Raw genomic sequence first — 25,028 nt, 5'->3', positions numbered from 1 at the left:
AATGACTTCTATTGAGTGTATTTTACAAAGATTCCACCGCATATAGCTATACTTTACGTTTTAAGACTCGCGCTGAATATTCCGGAAGACTTGTTTTTGAGTTGATGATGAGTCCTCACGTCACGTCACTGAAGGAACGCCCCTGACCGAGAAAGGACACACTGTAGCAGTCCTTTGATCACACAATGTATTTTGCGTTACTTGATGCGTTAGTTGATGGCGAAATTAGAAGGAAAACCCATAAATAACGCGATGGTGAATCCTTGTGTGTTGTGACAAAAATGTTGAGCCATTTCCACACTTTTGTTCTTTTTTGGGTGCGACATCCCCCCCCCCCCCCCCCGATGCCTCAAAATGACACGATTGCAAACATGTATGTTTTCCTCTTCAGAACTATTTCAATCATATTCATAACTGGATGAGTAACAAGAAAGCATCTTCTCTGAATCTGAAGCCATTGTTTTGATTCTCCAGCAAGGCAAGACGTCTTGACGTGACACCACGAACAAGGGGGCGGGACCTTCTGAAACTGGCCACTTCCAGTTTCATTTTTTTTAAGTCATTTTTATTGGTGTTTTTCATTTGACTAAACATATCATACTGCATGTTTTGGGTATTTTAGATGCTATAAAACATTTTTCTGATGTCAGTTAGGAAACAAAAAAGTGATGTTGGTTGTCCTTTAAATCTAGTGTGTGCAAACCTCATAGCACAGTAAGAACAGTACAACCCAATTTGGATTGGATTTGCCTTTATTAGTCTCGCAGTGGAAAAAATTACATTTCACATCAGCAAAGGGATGAAAGGGATGATTTTTGATTGATTTATTAACAGTCTTTCAAATGTGAAAAAAGCCCTTATCAGTTCCTAAATTCGTCTCAAGGAATATGCAAGATATGGCATTTACATACTATTTTGCAGATACTGGGAGGAGGAAATGTAAATAGATTAAAATAACATACGCACTGTGATTTATCAAGATTGCGTCTGTTTTTAATAAGTTTCAATCGAAAGTGGAAAGTTAAAGAAATCAAAATTTATTGAAAAATTGAATCACATTCAACATTCAATACATATTGTTACACAACGAAATACTCAAGCTCAATAATATCTACTTGTGTTAAACTCCGCAAAATCATGGATGAATTGTCCTGACGGCGCACCCGACAAACTCGCCATGGACGCCCTCGCTCGCCTTCTTGCGCAAACAGTACACGTATATTGTTGCCAAGCACACAAACATAGGCTACCTACAGTTGAAATTTGCATACTCGGCACTGCAGCCAAGCAGAGGCTTGCATCCTGCAACGGACTTTCCCAAGAACGCTTGGGAAAGTCCGAAGCAAAGTCGTGCATTTGCATATCATTTTCCAAAGTAGTTGCACAGAACCTCAGCCCCAGAAGAAAGATTCAAAAGAAGCTAACAAAATTTGTGTTGCTATAAAAGGTAAATTTACATTAAACCGTGACTGTAAAGTGTACTTGAGAGTTATGAAAGGCGCTCAGTGGCCCGTAGGAGACAACTAAACGCAAACAACGCATTGTGTACAAAGACGGCAAAAGTACTGCAATAAAACCTTCGGCCACTGATTTTTTTCCCGTAAATTAAGCAATGTAGCGTTTGTGGTAGGTACAGCCTTAATTTAAGAAAAACCTATATACTTTGCGACAATGGTTTTTTTTTTGCGATTTCTCGTCTTTCTTTATGGCCAGGCAGGCAACTTGTCACAGTTGTCTGACTTGTCCGCTAATATTTCCAGACTATCAGCCACTGTTTTTACTAGAATTTGGACAAGTTCGGCGGGCCGGATTAAAAAGCCGAACGGTCCGTATGTGGCCCGCGGGCCGTAGTTTGCCCATGTCTAGACTAGCCTGTCGTGCTTCTGGTGTGTAGGCCACAACTGCACAGTCACCTGCATGTTGGAGTTCGATGACTTGCTCTGATCTTACTTTCGTGACTGCCTGGAGCCTCCTGATGTTTAATAGATTTCCATAAAAAAAAACACATTTTTGTACACCCGAATGCACAACGTGGGTTAGCATGGCAGCAGGGTTAGCTATCACCTTCCCTAATACGGCAAAGTGGAAAAGAAAGTCACCAGTAAAATGTATTTATTTATTTATTTATTTATTTATTTATTTATTTATTTATTTACTTATTTAATTACATACTTATTTTGTATATACATGTATACATGTGTACATGTATTTATTTGTTTAGATATTTATTATTTATAATTATTTGCTTGTTTAATTATGTAATTATTTGTGTATTGTTGTTTATGTATTTATTTATTATTATTATTATTATTATTATTATTATTATTATTATTATTATTATTATTATTTGCTTATTAAATTACATACTTATTTGTTAAAGTCATTATAAGTGCCTCGCACACTGGGTCTGAGAGGACAGTCATTTCATCTGTGCTGTATGTCATGCATATTAGCATATTTGACAATAAAGCTGACTTTGACTTTGCATAGGTATGTATGTATCTATTTATTTAGCTATTTATTATTTATAAATATTCATTTGGGTCTTTAATGAGGTAGTTATTTTTGTATTGTTATTTATTTATTTATTTATTTATTTATTTATTTATTTATTTATTTATTTATATATGTATGTATTTATGTATTTATTTATTTATTTATTTATTTATTTATTTATTTAATAATTTATTTTTCATTGCTTATTTAATTATGTTTTTGTTTTTATTTATTCGTTTATTTATTTGGCTCGATGTTGACACAGATGTCTTGTTAGCATGCCGTGCTAACGGGTAATTTCTTAGCTCTCAGATTTTTTTTTTCCATATTCTTTTGGTATGTTTGAGGGGCAAAATAAATGTGTAAATGACCCTTGATTTGTCATCGTTGTTGGTCAACCAATAAATGGCTCTTATCGATCCATTGCTTAAAAGCGACGTCACGCTTGAGGTCGCGCTGACTCTGTCATGACTCTAATTCAGTCGGAGGCATGATCAATCCCCCCTCCCGACCTCCCTCGTGTGATATTGCTGAAATAACCTAATTGCAAATCATATTCAAATTGACTGTGGAGCAAAATGACGTGGTCAATTATGCATGACCATTTGATTGGCTGCCGGCTGCTGCCTTTGGTATTTCTTCAGTCTTGAGAGACAGCATGGCGGTGTGTGAAAAGGTGAGATTTTGATGTCTCTCTTTTTTTTTTATTTCGAGGTCACATAACCGTGTACCTCTCATCCCCAGCTACTGCTCGATAAAAGCCGGTTTCGCCTCGGGCCGTCACGGGTGACATTTAGCACGTGTTCATGCAGGTAAGATAGCCTAACGAGGCCGCCTTAATATAGTTGCCCTCCTTACAATGTCCGTGTTGGAGGACATTTGATACATTTGACCTAAATGGCTGAGCCTGAGAATAATAAGCCTTCGTTAGCTTTAATCTATATTTTTAGTTGACATATTTGGAGGTCTTATTTTTTCATATTTTATTGATGATGTGACATTTTAAAAACATTATCCGTAGGGATGACTGGTTGTTATTTTCTGTGTATGCCTTTTGAGGACAGACACAATCGAAAACACACAAGTCTTTTTTTTCGCACAAATGCATTCATGCGCACTCATTTGTCTACATGATTTAACGGAACGAAACACCAAATTGTTATTTTCGCCATCGTGTGATTACGCAATAAAATGTTTAATGGCCATAACAATAAAAAGCAGTCGCCTGGTTTACGACTGACATTGGTTTGAGAGTTTGTCGGAGGGATTAGCGCAATGACGTTGGGTAAATCATTGTCATGGCCGAATGGGACGAACTGATGTACTCGCGAAGTGTCTTTGATGTGTGAAGATCGAGGAAAGTCATCAATCTTTGACATCGGCAAACCTTCAAATAGTTAGCCTCAACAAGCTAGCTACCTATTTAATTTCTATATTTAATTAAATACACATTTGTTATAAACAATAGCAATAAGTTAATGAAAAAAGCACAGTGACACCCAAATCCCTTCTTTTATTAGTTAACTAGATTTGTAACCTAACGAGAGAAAAAAAAACATATTTTATGCCTATTATTCAGGAGCTAGCTAATTATTATGATAGCAAAACAACATGTTCCCACAGCTTTGTTATCGTCATGAATTGACTGCAACAAACACATAAAAATAAACAACGTCTTGCCTTAGCTGAAAAAAAAACTTCACTTGAATGTTTGTGGTTTGACATGGGCAATCCTTCCAATAGTTAGCCTCAACTAGCTAGCAACCTATTTAACTACTATATTTAATTAGATACAGTGGGACCTTGGCTTACGCACTTAATTGGTTCCTAGACAGAGTGGATAAGGCGAAAAGTGTGTATCCCAAAAAATAATTTCCAAGAGGAAACCATTAAAATGAGAATCATCCGTTCCCAGTTCTCCATAAAATATAATTTTCAACTAAATAAGCCTTAAAACTACACACAATCCCGAAAAGTAGTGTGTATGCCAAGGTTTAATTTTCATACATTTAACGTTTGTAAACCGAAAAGTTCGTAATGCAAGGTGGTCGTAAACCGAGGTCCCATTGTACAAAAATAGAAATAGCACTTTGTTATAAACAATAGCAATTAGTTTATGAAACAAAACACATGGACTCTCAAATCCCCTTTTTTATTCCTGATCCTATCCAACCTGGTCACTCCCCAAGAAAACCTCAACATCTTCAGCTCTGCTGCCTCCAGCTCTGCTTCCTGTGTTTTCTTCAGTGGCACTGTCTCCAGTCCAAACATCATGGCTGGTCTCACCACTGTTTTATACACTTTTCCTTTCATCCGAGCTGAAACCTTCTATCACACATCACACCTGACATTTTTCTCCAGCTGCTCCAGCCTGCCTGGACACACTTCTTCACCTCTTTTCCACACTCTCCATTGCTCTGGACAGTTGACCCCAAGTACTTAAAATCCTCCACCTTCTTTACCTCTTCTCCCTGTAGCATCACTCGTGCCCTCTCATTGACACACATATATTCTGTCTTGCATTCACACACATATACAGTAAAGTCTCATTATATCGATATTCTCGGGAGTCTGAAAAAATATCGATATAACCGGACTATCGATATATCCTGCGGGCATGTAATTTTCTCCTTGAGTTCATAGAAATAGTATCGTAATAAGCAGTACTATCGATTTAACCGATATCGATATGACGAGACTTTACTGTATTCCGTCTTACTCTTTGTTCCTTCTCATTTTCCTCATTCATCAATTCTTCAAAGTACTCCTTCCATCTTGCCATCACAGTACTGGCACCTGTTAATACATTGCCATCTCTATCCTTAATCACCCGAACCTGCTGCAGGTACTTACCATCTTTGTCTGTCTGTCTCATCAGCCTGTAAAGATCAGTCTCGCCTTCCTTGCTGTCCAGCTGAGCATCCAAGTCATCATAGGCCTCTTGTTTAGCCTTTGCCACATTTACTTTAACCCTGCGCTGCATCTCCTTGTACTGCTGTGTACTCTCGTCCGTCCTCTCAGTGTCCCACTTCTTCTTTGCTAACCTCTTTCTCTGTATACACTCCTGCACATCCCCATTCCACCACCAAGTCTCCTTATCTACCTTTCTTCCACTCGATACACTACTATATTTAATTAAATACAAAAATAGAAATGCCATACAGTGATACCTCGGTTTCCGACCATTATCCGTTCCCGAAACCTGTTCGAAAACCGATGTGTTCAAAAACCGAAACAGCACTTTCCATTAAAATCAATGTAAAAATTCTTAATCTGTCAAAGTCTAGAAAACAACTCTTTAACTATTTCATCGCATAAACCGGATAACAACTTCATAATAGAGCAGGTCATGTGTAAAATTATATAAAAGCAAACTTTTATGTTCACCAATTTTTAACATCAACATTAACATCTGTACATAAAAATCTCTCTATCTTTCTGCCACGGCGCGTGTTGGCACCTATCCCAGCTGTCTTTGGGCAAAACATAGGGCACACTAACTTTTCAAACCATCCCCTGCTTGCTTTAAAATCATACTATTCAGGAGATCTTAACCAAATATGTCAGCATTTTCGCAAAAATAAAACAACAACAATATTAATGCGTCGGTCACAATGAGACAATGAGGAAGACGTGACATCTAAGGAAGTGACGTATAAGGAAGCACAGGGTAGTCGAGTGATGCATTCAGATGCACTCAGTTTGGTTGAGAACCAAATTTTGGTTGTATACCGGGGCATAAAAAAATATGTCATTTTTGGTTGAAAACTGAATAGGACGAGAACCGAGATGTTCGAAAACCGAGGTTTGACTGTATTTGTTATAAACAAAAACAATTTAAAAAAACAAACTGACAAATCCCTCTTATTTATTCACTTACGAGAAAACACATCATGTTTTATGTCTAATATTGTTTAGGAGCTTGCTGACTTTGATGCTAGCATAACAATAAGTGCCCACAGCTTTGTTATCAGTGGAAACTGACACTAAACAACAAGAAGAAAGAGTGTCTTGCCTTAGCTGAAAAAAAAACAGAATTTAACTTGAATATTTGTGGTTTTTGTCCCTTGCTAGACATATTTAGACCACCAGAAGCTAGCGACAAAACGTACCTGCTCGCAGAAATTGTTGTCTTAACCTACACCTGACAATTTTCTGAAACAAGGCCATGGTGCTGCTTTCACTTTTGCTTCATTAAGTCACATCCGATCAAAACAACATATCTCAGCCAAAAATGGCTACTGACAGCGCTTGGTCAGTCATGTGTGGAGGCGTTAGTCTCGCCGATTCACAGAAACCATAGTGAAATATTTATTCCCAGAGTGGCCCTCGGTGGAACGTCCATACTCCTTCTAATACACCCTGGAGACTCGCTAAAAGCTGTGAATGCTGCGGTTCTCGCCGCTATCGATGTTGCTCTTGACTAGCAAAACATATTAGCTTGCGTTAATGGAAGGCGGATCAGTTTCAATGAGCTGCTCTGTCTGAAAGTGAACACAGCTGCTTTCTCCCATAATTCAGTGGAATACAAGCGCCCTTCCCTCCTCCTCCCCGCAAAGTGACTGTAATTAATCTAAACATACATTGAGGCCATTTTGAATTAGCTTGTTTTTGTATTCCTTTGCAGAGTTGAAAATATCTTTAAGTCTTTAATCGTGTACAATTTGGCAGTTCAACCTTATAGCGAGGAACTTATTATTATTAATAATAATAATGATATTAATAATAATAAGACAACTATTACGGCTATTACTACTATTACTATTACTATTACTATTACTATTACTATTACTATTACTATTACTATTACTATTACTATTACTATTACTATTACTAATCCTAATTGTTGGGTTATTTTGATCGTTCGCCCTTGGTTCATTGCTTTTATCGATAAATAAAAACCTTTGAGGAGAGAAAATGTTCGGATTCGAATTTGCAATGAAACAACACCATCGATGAAACAGTCGAATGTCAGTGACATTTTAACAAGCCCCGTGTTAACGTTAGCATCAACATACTGCTGTGAGAAGTAGATTGCAGGTAGCAAGTGTGGAAGCTTATGAGCCGTGCGAAGGCTAGCTAGCAGTAACTCCGCCTCCGGACCGACAAGTTGAATTTCATTCCGATCGTTTGCCTGGATTTTTACTCATCACGAGGAACAGAAAAACATTCATGTTAACGGTGAGTACTATCACAAAGTTAGTTTAAATAATCCATTCTGATATTTTGTTGAAAAGTGACCGCGCGTGTTTGCGTGTGTCCGCGCGCGCGCCGCCCGTGTTGTGTGTGTGTGTGTGTGTGTGTGTGTGTGTGTGCACGCGCCCTTGTGTGTGTGCGCGTGGCTCTCGCTGAAGAACATTTCTAAATATTTTACTTTTATTGCTCTCTTATTCAAAAAGGTTCCCGACCCCTGATGTAATGGAAGGCAGGATATGACGTATGAGGAAGTTCAAAATGTAAACAAAGATTACGGAGCGATGTTTAGAGATGTTTGTATGGCGAATTACTCCAACACTAATCCTACTATTACTATCACTATCACTACTATTACTTTCGCAACTATTACTATTACTTTTGCGGCTATTATGAGTATTGCTATTACTATTATTACTATTACTATTACTATTACTATTACTATTACTATTACTATTACTATTACTATTACTATTACTATTACTATTACTACTTATACTACTATTACTAATATTACTACTATTACTACTATTATTATATATACAGTAAAGTCTCGTTATATCGATATCGGATATATCGATAGTCCCGGTTATATCGATACTATTTCTATGCACGCACGGAGAAAATTCCATGCAAACAGGGTCGGATATATCGATAGTGCCGGTTATATCGATATTTTTTTCGGACTCCCTTGAATATCGATATAACGAGACTATAGCGAGGAACTTATTATTATTAATAATAATAATGATATTAATAATAATAAGACAACTATTACGGCTATTACTACTATTACTATTACTATTACTATTACTATTACTATTACTATTACTAATCCTAATTGTTGGGTTATTTTGATCGTTCGCCCTTGGTTCATTGCTTTTATGGGTGTTTATGGAGATGGATGGTTAAATCATCAGGGAGCCAGGTCTTGAACAGAAAGTTGATTTAATTTGGGAGAGCGCGGAGGCAACGCGGTGTCGGCCGAGGAGGGAGCATGGCGAGAGAGAGAAAACGGGCTGCAGGAGTATTTATGCAGCGCATAGTATATGACATCAGATGATTAAATCTCACCCGTGAAAACTCAACCGTGTGGTCAGGTCAGAATGAAGAGGTGCTTCCACCACGTCTTTGTCTCTCGTAGCCCCCGTCAACAAGCAGGCATCGCAGAGGGAACGAACCCCCCGTCTCTTGTGGGCAACCCACATAGAGACGCCACCAAAAGCTAGGAGCTTTTGTCTCTTGTCGACAGAAACACGCAGGTAGGCAGCCCCCAACCGTTTCGGACCCGATTGGCGCGGGTTTCGGCACCAGAATGTTGGGTTATTTTGATCGTTCCCCCTTGGTTCATTGCTTCTACGGGTGTTGATGGAGATGGATGGTTAAATCATCAGGGAGCCAGGTCTTGAACAGAAAGTTGATTTAATTTGGGAGAGCGCGGAGGCATCGCGCTGTCGGCCGAGGAGGGAGCATGGCGAGAGAGAGAGAAAAAACGGGCTGCAGGAGTATTTATGGGGCGCATAGTATATGACGCGACAGGATGTGTCGTAATGAAAATGCGACATCATGTAAAGCAGGGGTCGGGAACCTATGGCTCGCGAGCCATATATGGCTCTTTTGATGATTGCATATGGCTCGCCGATAAAACTATATACATATTCTTGGTTTTTTCGCCGTTGATTTCCCGTAGGGGCTGCAGTTGGCGGAAAGCGCAATTATGATTGGATGACACTGGCCGTCAGTCGAAACAGGTAAATGCCCCTTTAAATGAGCCCCATGAGTGCACTTCAGCTTGAATTCACCGAAGGATTCATTCGCCTTTGAGGAGAGAAAATGTTCGGATTCGAATTTGCAATGAAACAACACCATCGATGAAACAGTCGAATGTCAGTGACATTTTAACAAGCCCCGTGTTAACGTTAGCATCAACATACTGCTGTGAGAAGTAGATTGCAGGTAGCAAGTGTGGAAGCTTATGAGCCGTGCGAAGGCTAGCTAGCAGTAACTCCGCCTCCGGACCGACAAGTTGAATTTCATTCCGATCGTTTGCCTGGATTTTTACTCATCACGAGGAACAGAAAAACATTCATGTTAACGGTGAGTACTATCACAAAGTTAGTTTAAATAATCCATTCTGATATTTTGTTGAAAAGTGACCGCGCGTGTTTGCGTGTGTCCGCGCGCGCGCCCGTGTCTGTGTGTGTGTGTGTGTGTGTGTGTGTGTGTGCACGCGCCCTTGTGTGTGTGCGCGTGGCTCTCGCTGAAGAACATTTCTAAATATTTTACTTTTATTGCTCTCTTATTCAAAAAGGTTCCCGACCCCTGATGTAATGGAAGGCAGGATATGACGTATGAGGAAGTTCAAAATGTAAACAAAGATTACGGAGCGATGTTTAGAGATGTTTGTATGGCGAATTACTCCAACACTAATCCTACTATTACTATCACTATCACTACTATTACTTTCGCAACTATTACTATTACTTTTGCGGCTATTATGAGTATTGCTATTACTATTATTACTATTACTATTACTATTACTATTACTATTACTATTACTATTACTATTACTATTACTATTACTATTACTATTACTACTTATACTACTATTACTAATATTACTACTATTACTACTATTATTATATATACAGTAAAGTCTCGTTATATCGATATCGGATATATCGATAGTCCCGGTTATATCGATACTATTTCTATGCACGCACGGAGAAAATTCCATGCAAACAGGGTCGGATATATCGATAGTGCCGGTTATATCGATATTTTTTCGGACTCCCTTGAATATCGATATAACGAGACTTTACTGTATATTACTACTACTATTATTATTACTATAACTATCACTATTACTATTACTAATATTACTATTAATACTATTACTACTAGTACTATTACTACTATTACTACTATTACCACTATTTATATTACTACTATTACTATTACTGTTACTGCTATTACTATTACTATTACTATTACTATTACTATTACTATTACTATTACTATTACTATTACTATTACCACTACCGCTACTAATACTACTACTGATACTACTACTAATACTCCTCCTACTACTATGACTAATAATAATAATTCTTATGGCAAAATATGTCCCAAAAACGGCCCTGTTTTCTTTCCTAGCGGTTGACTTCCGCTTTCTTCTGAGAACCTCAAACTTCCAACCACCGAAGTCCGTATTCAAAAATAATTGGACAGCGAAAGAATGGCGTTCGCCCATGTAGGAAAGAGCCCAGATGAGAAGGCAGAAGGCGAGTCGAGCGAAATGTGCAGAGGTGGATGTCAAAAATATCTCAGCGTATTTTGGAGTTTTGGTAAAGGGGAGGCATCTCCCTACTGTTTCCTTGGAAGCTTTTAACTGATGCGCCAGATGCTGATATCAGAATGAGGCAAAATGGATTGCCATTTTTGAAGACCAAAAAAAAATTAATAATGGCTAAGCTGTTAGCCATTATCTGATACCAGGCATTTGAGAGCTAGACCTTCAGTAGTGCGACATCTGAATCAATCCATCACATTTTGATTAATTTCCAGTCATTAACTCATTCACTGCCAGAAGATGTGCAAAAATGTGTCCACTCCAGTGCCAGGGTGTTTGTTATTGTCACTTGAATTCTAGTACCCACAAAATATTGAGTTTTAAGACTACATTAATATTAAATTTAGCGTAAGCAACCTTAGACTCTTTTCTTTCATCAGAAAAAAATAATTAATTCCTAAATTATATGGGTCTGGAGTTATCTGAGCTTGAAATCGGGGCGGATGTACAAAATACAATATAATACATACATATTGGTTTATATAGTGCTTTAACAACTGTGAATGCTGTAACAAAGCGCTAACATGGAAAAGGTGAAATGCTGCACCCTTATGGAAGGGGAAAAACCATTGCCGGAGGCCATGGCCAGAGTTTTATCAGCACCCAAGCATGAAAAAACAAAACCTCAACAAATTCGGGAATGACGCCTGAACGTCATATTATTCAATTCCCGAATAAATGTAAATGTATTAATTATTATTATATTATAGATTATTATATTAATAATTATTTATTAATTGTAAATCCAATCTAATCCAAATTTGTAAATGCCACGGATGAGTAAATAAGAATTCATGGACAAAATATAATTAACATCAGCCTGTGATTAAGACATTTTTAGGCCAGCAGAGAAGGCCTTGCCGAACATGACGGTCCACCACTGTCTCATTCCTGATCTGCTATCCAAAGCCGTGGTCTCTGATTTTGATCTGATTTTGTGTTTTTAATTTATCGGCGTTTCTTAAAATATTCTGGCAGCTGTCAATCAAACGAGAGACACCATGAAACCTCAAAGCATCAATATTCCATTTCAAGTTCTTTCTTGTCAGAGTGTTCGCTATTAGCTACGGTCCACATGGGGCCGTTTTAGTTGAGGGCTGGCACTTGATTAGAACCATTCAGATTTCCATCTATTTCAGTTACTTCCAGGCTGAGTGATTATTAGCTAACTCTTAGCTAGTTATCTAGCTTTCTATCTATTTGAGTTACTTACGGGTTGCATGATTATTAGCTAACTCTTAGCCAGCTAACTTTCTATCTATTTGAGTTACTTCCGGGTTGAGTGATTATTAGCTAAATTATAGCTAGCTAACTAGCTTTCTATCTATTTTAGGTACTTCCAGGTTGAGTGATTATTAGATAACTCTTAGCTAGCTAGCTAGCTAGCTTTCTTTCTATTTGAGTTACTTCCGGATTGAGTGAACGCTGGCGTGTGTGGCTACCGCTGCTCACCCACAGAAAAACTGATCATGTTACTATAAAGTGACCTTGAGAGTTTTGAAAGGCGCTTATAAATGAAGTGTATGTATTATTATTATTATTATTATTATTATTATTATTATTATTATTATTATTACTCATCAAGTCCCGCGCCGAGAGGATGCCGACGAATCCCCCTCGGCGACTCCGTACGCCTTTTGTGCTCACACTTTATTTCATCTTGAGATTTGACCGAAAAACGCCTTGCTTGGGCGGAAATACCGTTGAAATCGCTCCTATTAGCATTCACGCGACTTCAAACCGTCAAAACAATTGCGCTGACGTTGTCACGACAGTCGAGAGAGATTAACTAAAACACAGGGCAGATATTAATTCTAGACCTCGTTTTTCCATTTCCGCCCATCCCTGGGAGGAGGATGCTCCGGGCTAATTTGCCCTTGAAGCTCCATTTTTCCTTGTTCAGACCTCGGGGCTTGACTTTCATGTTAAAGGCGCTTCCCACTGCACATTTCGGAACACGTCAGATCATCGTACACAGTGGCAGCAAGTGTGGAATGTCGAGTCGAGCGAAAGCTGCAGTTTGAAGCCGACATATGTCAGAACTGTAAAGGTCAAGCTTTAGAACCGCTCGCGGCCTGATCCGTCATTCAGCGGTAGTTTATCCTGGCGCTTCCCTCCGAAGCTTTTGCGCCGATGTGCTGTGATTAACCCCATTATCTCATTTGTCGTGAAAAGCCACCTCTGCTAACGCTGACTGAGTCTTTTGTTTTGCGACTTGGACTAATTCTAATTCCGATGTTCTTTCGTTAGTGCTGAAGTGCTAACGAGAACCATTTTTAACTCATTCGTTGCCATTCACACATTTGTTCAGGGATTGAAAATGTGATGTTGAGCGCCATTCCCGAATTGGCTCGAGTTTTTTTCTTCATGCCAATAAAGCGCTCACTAAGGCCTCTGGCAATGTTTTTTTCTTTTCCACAAGGGGGCAGAATTTTCCTTTTTTCCATGTTAGCGCTTTGTTGCAGCTTTAGCTCTTGTTAAAGCGCTATATAAACCAATATGTATGTATTGCGCCATTCCCGAATTTGTTCGAGTGTTGTGTTTTTCATGCTAGGGTGCCGATAAAGCGTTGGCAATGCCCTATGGCAATGGCCTATGGCAATGTTTTTTTTTTCCTTTCCACAAGGGGGAGCATTTCCCTTTTTTCCATGTTAGCACTTTGTTTCAGCTTCAGCTAGTGATCAAGCACTATATAAACCAATATGTATGTATTGCACCATTCCCGAATTTGTTCGGGTTTTGTGTTTTTCTTGCTTGGGTGCCGATAAAGCACTGGCCAGACCTCTGGTTGTTTTTCCCTTCCACGAGGAGGCAGTATTTCCCTTTTTTCCATGTTAGCGCTTTGTTCCAGCTACAGCTGTTGTTAAAGCGCTATATCAACAAATATGTATGTATTGCATTTTATTTTGTACATATCATTTAGGAATTAACTCTTTTTTTTCTCATGAAAGAAGAGATTCTAAGGTTTCTAAGGCTGGGTTGAATGTTGATGTCGTCCTAAAACTCAATATTCTGTGGGTCCTGCTATTTGAGTGACAATGACAAAGACCCTGGCACTGGACATTTTTGCACACGTCTGGCAGTGAATGAGTTAAAAAAATAGGGAGAACTTCTTAAATCTTGAGCTTGTGTTTTGTTGATGCGATCTTCAACACGGCCCCTTAATGGTGTTTACGTCCCCTTTCATTACTTAAATGGCGCGTAAAAGAAGTGCTTGGCTTCTTCTAAGTGACCCCGAAGCGAGCGAGCGTCCGCCTCATTAATTAATTGGCGAAAAGGTCAAGTGCCTGGTGATGCTACATGTGCCACCTTGTTCTCCGCGATTGGTCGCGGCAATCTTTGTTTTCACACCCCATTGACCTGCCAAGTGAGCAAAAATGACAACTCGAACTCGCATCAGATGGGCTTCATTTATTGGTTGATTTATTGATTAATTTATTTTTTGCAAAACCAGACAAAAAAGATATTTTCTTGTGCGTTATTTTGGTGGCTAATTTTCTATTAACCAGCCCACAAAATAAATGAATAAATACACCAATAAATAAATAAATAAATAAATAAATAAATAAATACAATGTATGATGTATTTATTTATTGATTGTATGATTCATACATACAGAAATACATCACTTTGCTTCTGTGAAATGTAAATTTCTCCACTGCGAGAATAATAAAGGCAATTCCAATACAATCCATTAAATACATAAATACACAATAAATACAGAAATATATTAATAAATACAGAAATAGATACACAAATACATCGATGAATAAATAAATACATAGACACACATATAAATACATAAGCAGATAAATAAACAAATAAATACATACATAAATAGATAAATATATAAATAAACAACAAAATAGTTAAATACATGCCCGAATAAATAAACAAATAGATAAATAAATAAATACATAAATACAAAAATAGATAAATATAGAAATAAACAACAAAATAAATTAATAAATGCCAGAATAAATAAACAATTAGATAAATAAATACATAATGATTAAATAAAAAAATAATTTAATTAATAAATTAATAAATAAATAAACAGGTAATTAAACAAAGAAATACATAAATAAATGAATACACGAATAAATAAATAAATACATAAACAAATAGACAAACAGATAAATAGATAAACAGATTAATAGATAAATAAACAGATAAATCAATCAATCAATAAAATTTACTCATTTGATTTAAAATGGTCCCGGAATGAATGATGTCTGCCCAACATCCTATTTCATTTGTTTTCATCATGAAGCATTTCAAAAATTATTTTAATTTAAATTATTTATATATGTATTACTTCTATCATTTATATGATTTATATTTTTTACCCATGTATTTTTTTAACTGGACATTACTTATACTTACACCCCTATACTTACACCCCTCAAAAAAAAAAAAAAAAAAAAAACAGAGGAAGGTGTCATCTGTAATTCATACGTTAGGAAAGCATTAGCTTCTTCCGGAAAGAGACGTACAAAACAATCTGTTCTCCATTTTGTTCAAAAAGATTTGGGTGTTGCTTTTCCATTTCCTTCTCTTCGTTAGCTTTGGGACTCGCGCCACCTAATGAATGTCAGCGCTCTGCTGCCACACGCGCGACCTATGCATTTGCATTTTAATACGACAGCTGAGTCGTGTTCCTTCGTAAAATCCCGCGATGAGAAATATTTGGCTGCCGACGTGTCTATTTGGCGCCCGGGCGCGTTGGTGATTTTGTACGGTGATGATGATGATGACATGCAAGGGTAGAAAAAAAATTGATTCGAGTGCAACATATGGCCAGTACTTAGTTGTATTAGGTTCATCCTGTCGACTTGATATTTAATTTAAACCAGATTCCTATCATACAGACAGTGTACTGTCGGTGTCCAAATACCTGACATGTTTCGGCATCTACTTCCGCCTTCGTCAGAGTGTCACTCTGACGTAGGCGGAAGTATCTACACTGTCTGTAAGATAGGAATCTGGTTTAAATTAAATATGGCCAGTACGTTTTTTTCCTGGAAATCCAACATCGTTGAGTGGATGGAGTGGCGCCTTTGAATACGGACGATTTATTCCGATTTTTTATTCTCGCTCGGAAGAAATGGAAATGCTCGGGTGCAGCATACAGAATCAAATCTGATTCATATACAGTGATACCTCGGCTTACAAACGCTTTAGCTAATGCACTTTTCTGATTATTCTCATTTTAATGGTTTCGCATGGGAAATTAATGTTTGGAATACACACTTACACACACTTTCTGGGAACCAATAAAGTTCGTGAGACAAGGTATCACTGTATTACAAATAATGCATTATAGAAATGATGTTAAATCGTAAAACGCCGGCTAATCAAAGCGCGATCAGGCACGCTACACGCTCTGTTATTTTTTTCTATTTTTACATTCTGCTGTTTTGAGTTTTTGACAAATTTTGAAACATTTATGAAAGCACCGTAGGCTCTCAAGAGCCTGTCTGGGTGTTCCAGAGCTTTCCAAGTAGAAAATGATCAATACCGATCAGGGGCAGAGATGATTGACAGCCTCATCCATAATCTTGAATTTGATCGAAATCTGTCTCACCTTCAGGCATTGCAAAAAAGAAATATTCAAAAAACGTTTTTCCCTGTCTGGGGGCTTGGTGCGCCAGGAAACGACTAGACATTAACTCATTCACTTCCAGACATGTGCAAAATGGTGTCCACTCCAGTGCCAGGGTTTTTGTCATTTTCACTAAAATTGCAGGACTCAAATAATATTGAGTTTTAGCACGACTTAAAACATTCAATAAGGCGTTAAAAATCCTAGACTCTCTTCTTTGATCAGAAAAAATAGTTAATTCCTAAGTTATATGGATCCGGAGTTATATGAGCTTGAAATGGGGGCGGATGTCCAAAATACAATACAATTTTGTAAAGCTATAACAAAGCGCTAAGATTGACAAAAAGGAAATGCTGCTCCCTTGTGAAAAGGAAAAAACATTGCCAGAGGTCTGACCAGCGCTTCATCAGCACCCCCGCAAGAAAAACCAAAATCCGAACATCATATTTTAAATTCCCAAATAAATTTGTGGATGGCAGTGAAGGAGTTCAGAAGGCCTTTATTCATCCCACGATGGGGAAATTGGCAAGGTAGCTCACTGAAAGGCAACGCTACCGTTTTCAAAACACACCGTTTACTTTGACCGTAAATTTCAACATGGACCAACGGGAAACAGCAAAAAAACTTTTTTTATTGTCTTTCCACGAATTGCCCAATTGCATCTTTAATTCCATAAATCAAGTCGAGTTGATTTCATTATTATATATTATTTAGAAAAAGTTGCAAGTCTGATCACTTGCATTTGAAGGCACTACTGAAAAACCGTTAATGCGCTGTAATCTGGAGGCGACGGCCGAAGTTCCGACATGGCCCCACTCCCGAGACTTGGCACTCGTCGGACAACCCCCCCACCTCCCCCAGCAACCTTGACAGGCACTTCACCCCTCAGCGACGACGGCAACCCCGTCTACTTACCGCAACTGATTGGTAATCAGCACATGGAGCGGCGTTATAAATCCTTCCGACTGCTGCCGGTTTAGATAGAGGAATACCGTTATTAGGTGACCTTGGACAGGGCGGGGGTTGGGTGGGGGGCAGATTCTGGGATGAAGGGGGTTATCTTCGGCGCTATAATCACACATTGTCATGCAAATGGCATTCCCGCATGACCGCTGCGATCGTACTGTGGAGCAGCTCATTGCGAGCAAAAAAATCTACCGGGAATATGCATAGCGCTTAGCCTTAGCACAATGATAAAGGAGAGTATTAGCCAAGACTAACCACTTATTTCGTCAAAAGAGAGGAACGGGGTAGCAGGTGTCAAAGTCAAGGCCCAGGGGCCAGATCTGGCCTGCCACATTATTTTATTCGGTGCGCAAACGCAAATCGTGTGGATGTAGACCCTTGGAATTGAAGCGGATTTACTGTATGTGGGGCACGAGATGTGAGGCAATTTCTTTTCATCAATGGATGCGACAGCTTCGTGTTTATCTTTCAACATTTAGGTCGTAACAGATGTGTGGACATTTCACCATGACGTCCCTGATTCACTGGTGAAAAGGACGCTTTGGTCCTCTGTTCTTTTACCTAGAATGTTTCATACAACAAATAAGGTCCAGAAAGTGCTTAAGAGCCAGAAAGTCTTTACTAGTACCACAATGGGGATTTCAACATTTAGCTTGTAGCAGATGTGCACATTTCACCATCACCATGACGTCCTTGATCCACTGGTAAAATGATGCTTTGGTCCTCTTCTATTTTACCTAGAACTGCTTCATGCAAGAAAGAGGGTGCAGAAAATGCTTAATATTGAATCACTGTCTTTGTGTTGTCATATTTGTTATTCCATACAGTTTTTGTCACGGTTTGCAAGGTAGTGATGGCGGGTGCGGATCCCAAAAAGCAGGCAGGAGGGAGTAGGAGGCTGTGTTTGATAAACTGTATTAAAATAAAGCCAACAGGAACAAAATCTATCACATTAAAATCTTCTGTATGAAAAAAAAATACAAAGTATCAAAAGAAAACCAAGATTAAAAGTCCGCCAAGATTAAACAAACACATGCACTGCACACAATGCATACAATTGCATACAACAGCATACAATGCGTTCAACATCATACAACAGTGTATCAAACAACGATGACATTCAACAATTACCCGACCCCGAATGGTCGTGGCGGGGGTCCTTTTGAGTGTCACTGATTGGAAACGAACAGCACCTGTGCAGGTGCAGGCGGGGCCGACAGCGCCCCCCCCCCGTTGGTCGCCAACCGGATCGTGACAGTTTTACATTGTTTGCCGATTCCATATTCTTTTCGGACCCCCAATTCCCACGATGAGAAGAACGGCAGCACGCCAATGCGTACGTGGAATCACAATCGGAGCCAGAAAGCCTTTACTAGTACAACAATGGGGGCATTTGCAACTGTCGCGGCTTGGAATTGAAGCGGATTTACGTGGGACAGGAGATGTGAGACAGTCTCTTTTTGTCAATGGATGCTACAGCTTCATGTTTGCTTTCAAAATTTAGCTTGTAGCAGATGTGCACATTTCACCATCACCATGACATCCCTGATCCACTGGTGAATAGGACGCTTTGATCCTCTTCCTTCTAAAACTGTTTAAGATTCAATGACTGTGTCTTTTGTGTTGTGGCACATTATTTGTTACTTAGTTTTTTGTTGTTGTTTTGACTTCTACATTGCGCCGCAAGAGTGGCTGTCTTTACAGCAGCTCCTGTATTTTCTTTTTCTACTTCTTCCTTTCCTTTCTTCTTACGTTCATCACTTTGCTGCTGTGAAATGTAGATTTCTCCACTGTGAGACTAAGAAAGGCTAATCTAATCCAATCCAATCGCTCAGATACGCTAACGATGAAGCCGTTTCTATCGTCAGCGACTCCGCATCAATGGCCAATCGCCTTCCTTGTACGTGGTGTCTTTCTCGTTATTGACGGTATTTCTTTGAAAATGGCGATCATGGGTGGGTGGAAGCAATTAAAAATGCCCTCGTGTAAAACGTGAAATGAACAGAGACTTCTCATTTAGATGGCAAAATTTCAAACGGATTACATCAGTCGGTAAGGAGCGGCGGGGGGGAATTACGATGGAATGAATGAGCCGTTTGACCTTTTCTGTTGTGTCCCCTGGTAGCGAATCTGCTGCAGGGAGCCCGGAAGCTGAGCAATTATTATATTCTGGCATTATCAATTCCGCTATTCAAATGCTGCAAAGTCAGTCTCCCACGTGCCTCAATCCGTCCTCGTGATGCCGACGGACCTCGTTGGGGGGATCACAAAAAAGGCCACACAGTGCGAGATTCTTTGGGAGCTAAAGGCATAAAATAACAAGCATTTTTGTGGTGCTCTGAGCAAAAAATGAAAAATAAAATAAAAAAATAAGAATGATGAAATAAAAGTAATTAATTAACTAATCAATCAATCAATCAATCAATCAATCAATCAATCAATCAATCAATCAATCAATCAATCAATCAATCAATCAATCAATCAATCGATCAATCAATCAATCAATCAATTACTTACTTGGTTAATCTAGTTATGTATTTATGTATTTATTTATGTATTTATAGTAATTTGTGAAGATGGAGGTTAATGATTCGCTGTGGCGACCCCTTGAAGGGAAAAGCCGAAAGGAAAAAGAAGAGTAATTCGTATTTATTATGCTATTTTTGTATCAATTAATTAATTAATTAATTAATTAATTACTATATGTAGGTATGTATTTATGAATATATTTATGTATACATTTATGTTTTTTAATATTTAGTAAGCTGTTTTTGTATTAATTAATGATTTAATCAATGTATTAATTTGAACAAACTAGTTGTGTGTTTATGTATTTGTTTTTGTATTCATGTATATATGTATTTATTTTAATATTACTATTTTTGTATTAATTTATGGATCTATGTATTTATGGAGCTATGTATTTAAGAATATATTCATGTGTTTTAGTATTTATTAAGCCAATTTATATTAATTAATTCATTTATGTATGTGTGTATGTGTGAGTGTATGTATGTATGTATGTATGTATGTATGTATGTATGTATGTATGTATGTATGTATGTATGTATGTATGCATGCATGTGGCTGTTCAGGAGAATCCAATCTTTGATCAGTCCTGTTACGACTGTATGTTTTCAGTGCTGAGAATGACAATCTCATCTACTTCCACAGCAACAAATGGGGCTGCACCGATCTCTTTTTTAATGTCATTTCTAATGACATCACCAACTGCTTCAATTAAATCGTTCTGTATTTTGTTTGACAGGCCAGAAGATACAGTTGGTGTCTCCAAATGTCTCACTAGCCTGTCATCTTTCTCAGCGAAAGCATGTAATAGTTCAACATAGTTAATACGATTAGCAGAGCCTTTACTTTCATCATTTCCATGAAATGCCAGCTGTTGTTTGGCAAGGAAGCAGATGGCATTGATGAGATCTTTTAAAATCTCCCGGTTCTCCTTTACCTTAGCATTGTGGATGCTGATGTTGAGTATTCGCTGTTCTTCCAAAGCCAAGTCGATCCTGCACATCCCAAATATTTTTAGCGCGATTTGACTTTGGATGTGCGCGGTCGACCGCTCATGTTTGATGAGGCTCCATTGTAAAATTTTTAGTTCGCAATATCCCATTTGAGTCCAGACATTGTCATAAGTTGAGAACAGAAGGCAAGAAAACATCTGTGTAAGCTCTCAGTCGTACAGGAGTGGTCCATCGATGAGAAGGTTTCTTCAGCCGTCATCTGTACAAATTTGAAGGTTTCGGACGTTTCGCCTCCTATCCAAGAGGCTTCGTCAGCGAACTAAAGTCTGACTGGTCGTATCGGCCCTATTTATATATCCCTAATGTCCAGCCATGGCGGCGCCGGACACAGCTATGATAGCTCCCTACTCTCAGGTTGCGGGGAGCAGAGGACCGCTCCCTGTGGCCCCACTGATTGTTCCTACATTCCTGACTAACGGCTGGCCCATTTCCCCCACTCCCACCGGTATCACCTCATCAGCATTACGAATGTTGCCTAACCTGTTTTGTCTAAGCAGGCTATTGTATGAACGATCCAAATTGAACCTCATCCCACCAGACCGGTTGAATGAAGGATTTTGTTGTTTTATAAGAATCGCTTCTTTTACCCCCCTTTCAAACCATCTATGTTCTTTCGCTAAGATTGTAACCTCATTGTTGTCAAATGAGTGGTTGCTAGCTTTTAGGTGCAAATGTACTGCCGATTGAGGCCCACTTGTATTATCCCTGCGATGTTGATAAAGTCTTTTTTTTGAGAATTTGTTGAGTCTCCCAAATGTACTGCTCTTTACAATTTTCATTCTTACAATGTATGGAATAAACTACATTACTTTGTTTTCCATTTGGTAGCCTATCTTTTGGATGCACTAATTTTTGCCTTAACGTGTTTATCGGTTTGAAATAAGTAGGAATTTTGTGTTGCCAAAGGACTGGTACTGTCCTTTGACAATGGAAGGTACTGCTACTCCTCTCCTTTTTGTATCTTGAGAATTATTGGTTTCATTCCCTATTCTTTCTTTCTGACATTTGTTGAATGACCACTGCGGGTACCCACAGTTAGTGAGTGCTCGCCTGATATGTTTTGACTCCTTTTCTCTACCTTCAACGCTTGTTGGTGTTAGTTTAGCCCTATGCTGGAGGGTTCTGATAATTCCTAGTTTGTGTTGTAAAGGGTGGTTAGAATCGTAAAGTAAGTATTGGTCAGTGTGCGTATCCTTCCTAAAGACTTCTGTTTTTAGCGCTCTGTCCTCATTTATAATTACTTTACAATCCAAGAAGGCTAGTTGGTTCTCTTTAATGTCCTCACGAGTATATTTAATGTTGATGTCTACAGAGTTGAGGTGATCTGTGAAGGATTGAATTTCTTGTTTTTTTTAATTATGACAAAAGTATCGTCCACATATCTAAACCAGTGTCTAGGTTTTGTTTTTGTGAAACTGGTGAGCCCATAGCACAACTATGAATTTGTTTGTAGAATTTTTCCCTAAATTGAAAATACGTAGTATTAAGGCAGATTTCCAATAATTTGCAGATGTGATCCGCTTTAAGTTTGGTTCTTTCATGCAGAGAAACATCCGCCAGCAGTCTCATCCTCACCACTGAGACTGCTGCTGGGGTTGGGACAGATGTAAAGAGAGAAGTCACATCGTATGATGCCAAAGTTTCCTCAGGTTCCAATATGAGGTCTTTGATCCTCTCTACAAACCCTGTGGTGTTCTCTACGTGATATTCTGTGTTACCAACCAACGGAGCTAAGATAGTTTTTAAATATTTGGCTACATTGTATGTAGAGGAGTCAATGCTACAAACAATGGGTCTGAGGGGGAACCCTTCTTTATGTATTTTTAGCAGGCCATAGGATAGGAGGCGAAACGTCCGAAACCTTCAAATTTGTACAGATGACGGCTGAAGAAACCTTCTCATCAGAAGGCAGGAAAAGCAGAAAAGGCGGTTTCTTGCTGGACATCCACACAGCCAGCCTTTTCGTGTGTACCAGTCCGTCTGAAAAGAGCGAGTATTCTGTCCCGTTGTCTGAAGCAAACCTTTTAGCTCCGGTGTTGGTCTTCCTTTAATTATTATCTCCTGCTTCGATTGAAAGTCCAGTTTAGAAATGTCTTTCAATTTATATATGTAATCCTCCATTCTGAAAATGAGGCCAAGCAACACGAAAAAATGACTGGAGGGTTGCATTTTACTTGCTAACTGTTTTCTGTAGCTTGCTGTCCGTAATTCTATTATTCTGCAGCCGCGGAGTCGCAAGTGTCTCTGGAATCACAAGCGCCCCCTGTCATGAGGCGGGAGAACTGTGTGCCTCACCTATGCACAGTTTGATAAAAATAAAACAAAATAAACACTGTAGTAGTGTTTATAATGTACAGTGACTGTACATTAAATACACCAGCTAAACTGTAGAAATTTAGTTCATATACTAAACGTGTTTGAATGCTTTATTAGCGATATGCAGAAGGACAGCAATGCGGGCTCACTGCAGAGCAAGCCAGCAGTTTGCGTAGTGATTGCGCAATCCATGTTGAGGCTCAGCCGGCTGCTGCCTCACCGCTCGTCTCTACTTAGTATTTGAACGGTAAATGTGAAAATTCAGCGATTTTGAAAAAAATCCAAAAACGGTGAAGTTAAATGGACAAGAACTTTAAAGTACAAATCACTAAATACATATAACTGTGTAATTTATTTTTTCATTAGATATTTCCATGACAGGTTTCGATGATGACAGGTGAGGCACTGCCTCACCTGCCTCCCCTGACTGCATGTCAAGGCCTACAAACGGTCTCAACTTCCAAATTGCAATTGGATCGAACCACTGATCAGTTCGGCGGTACATTTCCGCAATCACGGATTCTTAAAATAGTGACCACTGTCACCAGTCGCTCTCATTTCGCCACAAGTGATCGCGGGGCAGGTGCATTCACCATCTTGCTAAAGTCTCATTCGGAACATCTGACCCACTCACTGTCCTCATCTCATACATCATTTTTTTTGTTTCTCCCCCCTCCCCGCTCTCCTTTGTCCATCCAGAGTCCATTTTGTGTGACGTGGGAGAGTTTCACTGTCACGATCATGAAACCTGCGTCCCCGAGGCTTGGCTCTGCGACGGCGAACCCGACTGCCCCGATGATTCGGACGAGTCTGACGTGACTTGTAAGTCAATCATTCCATCCCATCCACCATTTCACACATCACGGCTCCAAGGTTCTTGCTTGTAACTAGCGAGCATCGACTTTTCCGCTACACTACAATGGCAATTAACGTCTGGGGTTGATTCATCGGCAGCCACTTTTTATCACGGGCGGCGTGAATTAGCCTAGCAACAGGGGGGGTATTTCAATTTTTTTGGCTTTGTAATAGTGCGTCACAGCGAGTACGCCTCCTTTGATTACGCCAAGACTTCAAGCAACGCAATGCGAGGCACAAATCAGTTTGTTATCGCTCCCACGCGACAACATTAATGCAACGGAAGGGCCATGAAATGCACCTTTGCACAAACAAAGCTTGTCTTCTGCATGCTAAGAAGAATGAACAGAGAATCCTAGCGATGCATTCCTCTGTTGTTGATTTTGGTTGAATTCGTCAGAGGCTTGAAAGAAGGGATATTAACGTCAATGGTGGTTACTCAATTGTTGGTTTATTATGCTCGCCCATTAGGATTGTGAGGAACGATGGTGGACGAACGACCATTCGCTTGCTAACATGCAACCCCAAATTGTGCTGCTAGCCATTGCAATAAAATGAACTGCAGCGGCTCACGGGCAACTATGGCAAGGTGTGACTGGGGTTATTACAGAGCAATACCTTGGGGGTGAGGTCCTGGAGACCTTTTTATCTCATTCCCTGCCGTTCCCGAGTTTATTCGGGAATTGAAAAGCACTGGTCAGA

At 39.1% G+C, this 25,028-nt stretch overlaps 1 protein-coding gene across 1 annotated transcript in view; it reads left to right on the top strand.

Annotated features, from left to right (window-relative positions):
* Positions 1 to 25,028, top strand: part of LOC148894497 (low-density lipoprotein receptor-related protein 1B-like) — a 334,893-nt gene that overhangs the window by 33,992 nt on the left and 275,873 nt on the right. Inside the window, exon 3 of the mRNA XM_089002179.1 lies at positions 24,171 to 24,293. Coding sequence (XP_088858305.1) covers positions 24,171 to 24,293 — 123 coding nt within the window. The remainder of the gene's footprint in view (positions 1 to 24,170; positions 24,294 to 25,028) is intronic.

Source organism: Hippocampus bargibanti, linkage group LG08 (genome assembly GCF_051943395.1).
Source record: "Hippocampus bargibanti isolate YZ-2025 linkage group LG08, ASM5194339v1, whole genome shotgun sequence".
NCBI lineage: Eukaryota > Metazoa > Chordata > Actinopteri > Syngnathiformes > Syngnathidae > Hippocampus > Hippocampus bargibanti.
This window is presented reverse-complemented; position numbering and strand designations above follow the sequence as displayed.